This window comes from Budorcas taxicolor, chromosome 17, assembly GCF_023091745.1.
Source record: "Budorcas taxicolor isolate Tak-1 chromosome 17, Takin1.1, whole genome shotgun sequence".
In the NCBI taxonomy this organism is placed as follows: Eukaryota; Metazoa; Chordata; class Mammalia; order Artiodactyla; family Bovidae; genus Budorcas; species Budorcas taxicolor.
In genome coordinates, this window is record NC_068926.1 from 71,386,159 (window position 1) to 71,396,130 (window position 9,972).

A 9,972-nucleotide genomic window follows, 5' to 3' on the forward strand; every position below is an offset into this window, starting at 1 on the left:
TCCTCAGGCGGTGCCCCACGGTCCCTGCTGGTGGCACCATCCTTGGTGCCCCACGGGCGGGCGTCCGGTCACTCCCCGCCAGGCCCCGAGGGTGGGCGTCCAGTCGTTCCCTGCCAGGCCCCGAGGGTGGCCGTCCGGTCATTGCCCACCAGGCCCCACGGGTGGGCGTCCGGTCGTCCCCGGCCACCCCGAGGTGTCCTACTCTGAACCCCAGAGAGTTCACATGTTACTGCTGCTGAGTCGCTTCAGTTGTGTCCGACTCTGTGCAGCCCCATAGACAGCAGCCCACCAGGCTCCTCCATCCATGGGGTTTTCCAGGCAAGAACACTGGAGTGGGGTGCCATTGCCTTCTGCACAAACATGTTACAGTTTTACTTAGCTATACCTCAGGAAAGCTGGGGAAAGGTGTACTGGAAAAGACAACGCTGTTCTGAAAGTCTGTGACTATTCTCAGAGGAGAGGAGACCGCCTTGCGGAGGCCTCGTCAGGCCTGGTGTGGGGAGGCCCTGCCCCCGCTCTCTTTCTGCTGCCTGCTGTTTTTTAGTCCCTCAGGCATAGGTTTTTATTTTCCCTCTAATTAGAGAAAAATAAGTTCTTTCCACAGGAAGAGCCCCGGGCACTGTCAGGTGGGCACGGGGTGAGCTCCCTGACAGCCCCCTCCAGGGTCGGGTCCGCCTCCCTCCTGCCTCGGGTCCGCCCCCTCCCGGGTCGGGTCCGCCCCGCTCCGGGCTCGTGTCCGCCCCGCTCCGGGCTCGGGTCCGCATGTACCGCCGCTGGCGAAACTGTTTTATCATCCCCTCTCAAGCATCAGCAGTGACTTTTTTGTTGTTGCTGATAAACTAGGAAACATAAGCTCTGGATTTCCTGCAAGCAAGGGCAGGCCCTTTCCCCACCCCAGGCCGGTGTCTCCTCCACCCAGGGCCACCCCCAGGCCCGCCCCCCTCCGCCTCTCGCCCTCCTCACTGTCCCCTGGGCTCCCTCAGCCCGGCCCACCACCCACATTCCAGGGGGTCGAGGGGGCAGCTCGTCGCCCAGGCCCCCCTCAGCCTCCGCCCCCAAGGGTGAAGTCCCGCGGCCACAGACGTGAATGTGGCGTGGCCAGCTGGTCCCCGAGCAGCCGCCCTGGGGGCTGGGGCCCGGGGCGGGGCTGGGGTCCCCCGGGAGCAGCGCGGGGGGCTCGTCCTGGGAGCTGTCATCGAGGCCTGCTGACCACGGGCGTGTCTTTGCTCAGGTGGACGAGGAGGCTGCCCTGGAGCAGGCCGTGAAGTTCTGTCAGGCCCACCTCGGGGCCGCCGCCCAGAGGCAGGTAAGCGTGGCCCCACCCGTGCCAGCCGCCTGGTGCGGGGCACGAGGCCCCAGGCTGCAGGCCGGGACTGTCCCCATGGTTGGGGGCCCCAGGGCAGGCGGGCAGCAGGCAGCTGAGCCTCGGGCCCTGAGGGAGGGACCCAGGGTGGGGCCCAGACCCCAGCGCTGAGTGCGGGCGGTGTGAGGGTCCCATCACCCCCGCAGCTTCACCTGCAGAGGCGGCTCCTTGGCATGGAGATGGCCCTGGGGTGGGCCGGCAGGCGCCCACAGGCGGGGCCCAGCCTCTGTCCAGCCTCCTCCCTTTGTCTGGGAAGACCCCTGCAGCTGGCTGGAGGGCTGCCGGGCTGGGGCAGGGCCGGCTCAGGTGACCCCGGAAGGTGGAGCTGGCCACAGGCTGGTCGCCGGGTCCAGGGGCGGGTACCTGTCGTAGGGTCGGTGTGGCCTCTCAGTCCCCAGGGCTGGGCTGGCCACTCCACCCCGCCCCAGCAGCAGGAGGGCGGGGACTGCACTCTCACCTTTGGCCCTCAGAAGACAGGTCCTGTCTCGCCTGTCCTCCCCCTGGAGATCCACTGGAGTGGCAGGGTATCCACACCCATGGACCCAGGGATGGGGCATCTCCTGGGGAGCAGATATCAGGAGAGATGGGGTCAGGGTGGGGTGCCGGGTGCCCCCAGGAGGCTTGAAGCTCCTGCAGCCTCGGGCCAGCGTCCCCCCCCCCCCCGCCCGGCGATTCAGAGAGGACGGTGGGCCCAGGGCCGGGGCTCTGCCGCTGGGCACCGCGCGGGGCCCCGCCCCACCTCGCAGCTGCCTGCACAGAGCTGTGGCTGTCACCCCCGAAGTGGGGGGCTTCAGACGAGCAGGGAGCTGTGTGCCTGTGGGTGGGAGGCCCCAGAGGGCCGAAGGGCTGTGCAACGGAATCTGGGGCCGCAGCCTTGAGCCCGGGAGCCACCTCCAGCAGAGCCCGCGTCACCCCCGCTCTCAGGCCCTTCCTGCCAGTGCCCTCGGGAGGTCACCCTCCAGGCCTGGCCGGTGCTGCAGCCGCCGCCTGGGGTGCCCCTGTGCCCCAGCTCGCAGCTTCACGGTCCTCCCAGCTGGCACCCAGCAATGGCAGGGTGCAGGTCCCTGCCAGCCTGGGGCCCCTCTGCTGTGCCCTGGACGTCCTCAGGCAGAGCCCCGGGCCCCCAGCAGCCCCCGACGTCAACAGGGTGTGCCCCCCTCACCCCCACTCTGCCCCCCCAGGCGGCAGGGGACATGCCCACCACCCCGAAGCACCCCAAGGACACCCGAGAGAATGTCTTTCCCGCGGCCACAGCCCCCGCAGCCCCTGAATCAACGCCGGCGGATGCCCAGCCACGGCCCAGCGACGGCCACACCAAGCCTCGGCCCGCATCAGCCACTGCCTCCACCCCAGACCCGGCCAAGGACTCCGGGCCCCTGCGGCCGCACAGGCCTGAGGCCACCCCCAGCACGCCCTCCCTGCGCCCAGGTGAGTCTGTGCCCTCCACCCAGCGGGCAGGCCCAGTGGGGCCACAGTGGGCCCGGTCCCCACGGCAGGCCTGTCGCTGCACAGAGATGTGGGCACCTCCCGTCCAGTGACCCCCGAGTGCCGTCTCCACCCCCTGCCCGCCGTGTTCCTCCTCCCACGGAGACTCAGCAGAGTGCAGGGTCCAGGCCCCAGGTTCACATGCCCTCTCGGTGGTCTGCGCCCCCGGAGACGAGCCACGGGCTTGGGGACGCGGGGCAGGGGCTCCGTGGGCAGGAGGAAGCCCCAGTTCCTTCCATACTCAGGTGCCCCTGGGAAGCGCCGCCCACGGCGGGCAGGGGAGCCCGGCCGACCAGGACGCGCGCACACACGCTTGCGCCTGTCCCTGCCGGCTCCGCAGCCGGCTCCGCACACCTGGGCCGGCACCTGGAGGCGGCAGTCAGCTAGGAAGCCCCCGCCCCTGACGGAGCAGCTCCGCGGGTCGCTGGCCAGGCCCCTGGGACAGCTGTGTGAGGACGGGTGTGCCCAGCCTGGCGGGGACAGCTCAGCACGGGGCCACTGCGGAAGGGCCCAGAGCAGACGCCCCCGGGCCCGCGTCACGGCTCTGCCACCTGCTCCTGCCCCTGGCCGCAGGGTGCCCGCCACCCCGCCTGCCCTGCGAGGCCCAGCAGGGTGGCTCCGGCCGCCCCAGGGGTCGTGCCTGCCTCTGCCACGTGTGGACTAGGCCCTGGAACCCAGAAACAGCCGGGCAATCAGAGCGAGAGGCAGGGCCGGCCCGTCGTTCAGGAGCTGGAGCTGAGGGCTGGGCGAGCAGCAGCTGGCAACCCCCGCTCCTGGGGACGTGGCGGGCGTGGCAGGAGCGTCCGGAGGAGGAGGAGGAGGACAGGAGGTCCCGGCCGGGGGCCTGGGGGCACACTCCCAGCCTCCTCCTTGTCCGAAAGGTGTAGCCTAGCAGGAGGGCCCACTTAGCCCGCTCCGTCCTCAGCTGGGTCGTTCAGGTCCAGCAGCCACTCCTGGGCACTGGGGTGGGGCCTTGTGGTGTCGGGCTCACTGGGTGTCCATGTCCGGGCGAGCAGCTAACAGCCTGGCGCCGCCCGGGCCATTGTGTCGGAGGAGGTCACAGTCACGGGCACGGTCCGGGTGGGGGCCCCTGTCCTGAGGGGGGGGCACACGTCCCCCACGGCCGCTCTGTGTCCCCCCAGGGGCAGAAGAGCCAGCAGGAGGCGCAGAGGGCCCGGGCTTCCCGCCCCAGGAGCCGCGGGGCAGCGAGCATGTGAAGACGGCCCCTGAGGGCCCTGCGGCAGAGGCCGCCCCCCGAACTGGCACCCAGCCCGCCTGCAGCCAGGGTAAGGCCTGGCACCGCCCCGGGGCCAGCAGGTGATGGGGGCGTCCCAGCAGAGGGCCCTGGAGACGGAGAGGGCGGGGGTAGATGAGAAAGGCAGGGGTGCCCGAGCCCCCTCCCCCACGCTCCGCCTCGCAGACGGGAGTGGTTTGGGTGGTGCGGAGCCCAAGCTGAGGCCACCTGGCCCAGACGGAGCTGGAGGGCGGCCGGGGGGCCAGGCTGGGCAGGGCACGCGGCATCGCATCCACGGCCCTGCCTGACTCAGAGCCAGTTCTCAGCAGCCAGGCCCCCGGGGACTCCACGGGGCGGGGCCTCTCTCAAACCCTTCTTGGGACAGCAGGGCTGCTCCCGCTCCTTTTAAAGCAGCAGGGCGGTGGATGGGCGTGGACACCAGCCAGCCTACGGCTCCTGGGCGCACTGGGGTGTGGACTCGGGCCGGGGCGGGCTCTGGGACATGAGAGCAGATGAGGTCTGGGTGGCTCGGGGCTCCCCTCCACCCTGGGACCCCCAGCGGACACCCTGCTCCTGGGGGCCACCGTCTCCGCTTCTGCCAGCCAGAGCCAGGCCCTCGGGGGAGCAGGGAGACAGGAAGCGGCCTGGGAGCCTGGGAGCCAGCACCCTGCGGTCTAACACAGCCAGAGGGGAGCAGGGTGACGAGGCGTGCAAAGGACAGGGGCTGGCCTGTGAGGCCGCGGACCGCACTCAGCCTTTTGGGTCTGTCCCGCAGTGGCCAGCTCCAAGGCGCCCGGCGGCGGGAGTGCCCCGCCCCCTGAGGGCCCCCCAGGCAAGGCTGAGCCTGGCCGGGCCAAGTCACGCCTGCTGCCCAACATGCCGAAGTTGGTCATCCCCTCGTCCACCACCAAGTTCCCTCCCGAGATCACCGTCACACCGCCCACCCCGACCCTGCTCTCGCCCAAAGGCAGCATCTCGGAGGAGACCAAGCAGAAGCTGAAGGTGACGGCGGGTCCTGGGGGCCCTGGGTGGGGGGTGCGGGTGGGCTGAGGCTGGGCCGCCGCTGACCCCTGCCCGCCGGGCCGGCGCAGTCGGCTATCTTGTCTGCACAGTCGGCCGCCACAGTGCGGAAGGAGAGCCTGTGCCAGCCGGCGCTGGAGGTGCTGGAGACGTCGAGCCAGGAGTCCTCGCTGGAGAGCGAGACGGACGAGGACGAGGACTACATGGATGTCTGAGGCCCGGCCCCGGCCCCACCCTGGAGCTCCGCAGGGCCTTTTTACGGCCTGTCGACTTTGTAAACGTGCCCCTCCCCGCCCGGGCAGCCATGTCCACGCTCCGCGGGCTCTGCCCGGGTCACGGTGGCAGAGGACCCTTTTCTTTTTGGTTGCTTTTCTAATAAAGATGAAACGGTCACCTCGGCCTCTTTGTCCCTCAGGGCGGGGTCCCCGTCCAGGGCTTCTGGGCCCCCTCCCCCGGGGACCGTCGAGGCAGGGCAGCCCCCCACCCCTGGACGGGGCACAGGGCTGAGGCCGCGTGCTCCAGGGCCGGGGTGCAGGAGGGTCCGGCCGGGCACAGGGGCTGGCCTGCACCCCTGCGTGGCGGGAACCCAGAGCGCGGGTCTGCACTGACCACCCCCCACACTGCATGTCCCCTCCGATGGGACCAGCCCCGTGCGCTGTGGCCTGAGTGTGAGACAGCAGCGTGGGACCCCTTGTTACAGAGGGAAGTGTCTGTAACTCGGCAGCAGGGTGGCGCTGGCCGTATCCTCCCGCCCTGAGCCCGTCCGTCCTGGGGACTAACATGCTGGAGGGGCCCGGCCTGCCCCGGGGCCTCGTCTGGAGCACAGAGAGCCTCCCTGCTGCCTGCTGCCCCCTTCCTCTCAGGGGCCACTCCGTGCCCCTCCTCCAGCCTGGGAAGACAGACACCCAAGAGGCTGGGCACTGCCAGGGTCCGCAGCCCAGCGCAGGCAGAGCCATGCGGGAACCCAGGGCGCTGGGCTGGCCCTGACTCGGGCCCCTTCCCGGGGCCTCAGGGCTCTGCTGCTTCCCCTCCCTGGCACCCCCACCGTGCACTCCTGGCCTCCCCTGGCCCTCCCCTCCAGCTCTCCTCTCTGTGCAGCCAGAGCGCCCCCTCCCCTCGTCCACAGACCCCCATCCTGGAGTCAGCTACACGTGGGCATGCTGGGGTGGGGGTCTGGCTGAAAGACACCAGGGGATACCTACCCAGTGGAAAGGCACTCGGTGGGGCTTGGCCGAGAATACATGCCCCACCCCACGCAGCTGCGTGAAAAGGACTGGTGAGGGCTGCTTAACAGGTACCAGGGCGGCTCAGCTGTAGGAAACTTGTGTGGTTAGCTAAGAGGCTAAGCCGGTGCCTCTGTTAGCACAATGGGCACACCTACTTAACTGGGGAAGTTATGCTAAAAGGAGATTCCCAACCTAAAACAAGCAGATTGAGCTTCCTTTAATATTCCAAAATTTATATTCTTGCTGTTAGAAAAAGCTGGCCACAAGATCAAACAGACAATGGATGACAGGTATCTAGAAACTTCTCTTGAAACTATATCAGAACCGAAAAAGGCTGCTAACGGTCTGTCACTGACTCCCTCCCTCTACGTGTATCTTCTATCTGAATTACTTGGTCAGATGCTGTCTCTCCTTTTTTTCCTTTCTTTCCCAACTCTTCCACCTCCTGCTGTTTGCCTTTGCCAGCAAAGGAGAAAGAGAGAGAGAGAGAGAAAAAAAAAAAAACCTTCTAAGAAATACTCTGGCTTCACACCCAAATCATCATTCTCCAATCACCACAATCATCCTTTGCTTGACTCCAACTTTTAGAAGGTTTAGATGAGGACGTAGCTGCGCTGGTCAGAAAGATGGTCTAGGTTGATCCAAGTTACACAGTTAACGCTTGTTAAACTGCTTGACCAACTTTTCAGAACCACTAAAAGAAAGAAAAGGCTACAAAAATTTATGAACGTTCCGTTGTGCCAACTGAGTACACCATGCCAGCTGGACGGGAACCGACTCCCAACCAGTTTAATTCCAACCAGTAGAGAAACTTAGCTTGAAAACAGGAGTCCCGAGGAAATAAGTCCTAATGAGAACCTGATTTTCCATCCCTGTTGCCTTGAGATCAGAGCTCCCAGGACCACTTACCTTATCGTGAAACTGAAGAAAGAAAGACAGGGAATGAAGCCTTTAAAAATACTTCTTACATACTGGTGAGTTTCATATTGAGATACCTGATTCATGATGAAGCTGAGAAAGCGAGGCTAGACCTCTTGCTGTGTCTGAATGTATGGCTCAGAATTCTAATGAAGTTTAATTTGTAAGTGAGCTCTAATTTAATTGGCCTAAAGAAAAGTAAGCGCCTACAAATCAGAAAATTCTAATTTCAAGAGAAATTAAGCTAAGTGAATTTCAGGTTCACAGGAACTGGGAAATATTCAATATTAAATTATACCTGGTATTTAATGGTGAAGTTTGTTGGCCTAATTAATATAGAAATGTATACATTCATCAACATCAAATATAAAATTAAGTATCTCCAAGCCAGGCTTCAGCAATACATGAACCATGAATTTCCTGATGTTCAAGCTGGTTTGAGAAAAGGCAGAGGAACCAGAGATCAAATTGCCAACATCCGCTGGATCATGGAAAAAGCCAGAGAGTTCCAGAAAAACATCTCTTTCTGCTTTATTGACTATGCCAAAGCCTTTGACTGTGTGGATCACAATCAACTGTGGAAAATTCTGAAAGAGATGGGAATACCAGACCACCTGACCTGCCTCTTGAGAAACCTATATGCAGGTCAGGAAGCAACAGTTAGAACTGGACATGGAACAACAGACTGGTTCCAACTAGGAAAAGGAGTACGTCAAGGCTGTATATTGTCACCCTGCTTATTGAACTTCTATGCAGAGTACATCATGGGAAACGCTGGGCTGGAAGAAACGCAAGCTGGAATCAAGATTGCCGGGAGAAATATCAATAACCTCAGATATGCAGATGACACCACCCTTATGGCAGAAAGTGAAGAGGAGCTAAAAAGCCTCTTGATGAAAGTGAAAGAGGAGAGCGAAAAAGTTGGCTTAAAGCTCAACATTCAGAAAACGAAGATGGCATCCAGTCCCATCACTTCATGGCAAATAGATGGGGAAACAGTGGAAACAGTGTCAGACTTTATTTTGGGGGGCTCCAAAATCACTGCAGATGGTGATTGCAGCCATGATATTAAAAGACACTTACTCCTTGGAAGAAAAATTATGACCAACCTAGACAGCATATTGAAAAGCAGAGACATTACTTTGCCGACTAAGGTCCGTGTAGTCAAGGCTATGGTTTTTCCTGTGGTCATGTATGGATGTGAGAGTTGGACTGTGAAGAAGGCTGAGCACCGAAGAATTGATGCTTTTGAACTGTGGTGTTGGAGAAGACTCTTGAGAGACCCTTGGACTGCAAGGAGATCCAACCAGTCCATTCTGAAGGAGATCAACCTGGGATTTCTTTGGAAGGAATGATGCTAAAGCTGAAGCTCCAGGACTTTGGCCACCTCATGTGAAGAGTTGACTCATTGGAGAAGACTCTGATGCTGGGAGGGATTGGGGGCAGGAGGAGAAGGGGACGACCGAGGATGAGATGGCTGGATGGCATCACGGACTCGATGGACGTGAGTCTGAGTGAACTCCAGAAGATGGTGATGGACAGGGAGGCCTGGCGTGCTGCGATTCATGGGATCGCAAAGAGTTGGACACGACTGAGCGACTGAACTGAACTGATACTCATATCATTTGGCCTAGGTTTATTTTAGTATAAACTAAGTAAAATAATATTATAGCTGTTACAACTTTGTCTGCAAGGAAATTTACTTAATATGAAGAAACTTTTTAGGAAAGAAAATGTAAATGGGTTAAAGCTTTTCAATAAACTCTGTTAAGAGTAATTATGTTTTAGTCTGTCCAGATTTTGGTAAATTGAATTTCTAGGGTTCTGCTAAATTAAGTGACGGAAGTTTACTTAATGGGTAGGGTACTCCCAAATAAAATGATAACGGCAACATTAATTACTGATAACTGGCTTTCTCTTACAGAGAAACTAAAGGTATCTTGGACTGTTAATGAATGTTTGATGCCATCTTGAGATGTTCTCTATAAGAAAGCAAATTTTTTTTAGAAACTATCAATGGTATTTATGCTCACCAATCTACAGAATGCTAATATAAAGGTCTAAGGAGAGTAAGATATGTGTTTTCAGTAAAGAGGCGTGAGGAATGGGGTTACATTTTATTATGGGAAAAGGAAGGATGTCTGACCTAAGAGGTGTTTGTTTTTGAATGGGCAAATTAAGTGATGTCTGCAGAAAAGTTTTGGAAAGTGGACTCCAATAGAAGAATTTTGTGCATGGTACAAGTTTTCGTAACAGGTTGAACTGCCTTTGATAACAGATTGTAATTTCTTTACTTTTAGATAATCTGCTCTGTATTTACCTTTGAAATCTTTTATTGTTACTTTGGTTAAGTGATGACTTGTTTCACAATGACCTGTGACTATCTCTGAGTGTCTTAAACCCCTTTGATATTCTTTGCAAAGTTTCCTAAGTCTTTTTGACCTCTCCCTAACTTTGAGTGCTTCAGAGAGCCTCCTGAAACATCCCAAAAAGAGATACAAACTAGCTTCATCTGATATGTTGCATTGCATGGGAAGTACTGTCAATGAGCAGTGAGTCTTCTCAGGTTATCAGTCCAGTCCAGTCGCTCAGCCGTGCCCGACTCTTTGCGACCCCAGGAATCGCAGCACGTCAGGCCTCCCTGTCCATCACCGACTCCCGGAGTTCACTCAGACCCACGTCCATCAAGTCCGTGATGCCATCCTGCCATCTCATCCCGGGTCGTC

At 59.9% G+C, this 9,972-nt stretch overlaps 1 protein-coding gene across 1 annotated transcript in view; it reads left to right on the plus strand.

Moving 5' to 3' along the window:
* Positions 1-5,484, plus strand: part of CABIN1 (calcineurin binding protein 1) — a 73,566-nt gene extending 68,082 nt beyond the window's left edge. Inside the window, exons 33-37 of the mRNA XM_052654434.1 lie at positions 1,232-1,306; positions 2,545-2,791; positions 3,991-4,134; positions 4,858-5,084; positions 5,174-5,484. Of these exons, the coding sequence (XP_052510394.1) occupies positions 1,232-1,306; positions 2,545-2,791; positions 3,991-4,134; positions 4,858-5,084; positions 5,174-5,317 (837 nt within the window). The 3' untranslated portion in view covers positions 5,318-5,484. The remainder of the gene's footprint in view (positions 1-1,231; positions 1,307-2,544; positions 2,792-3,990; positions 4,135-4,857; positions 5,085-5,173) is intronic.
* Positions 5,485-9,972: the final 4,488 nt, after the last annotated feature.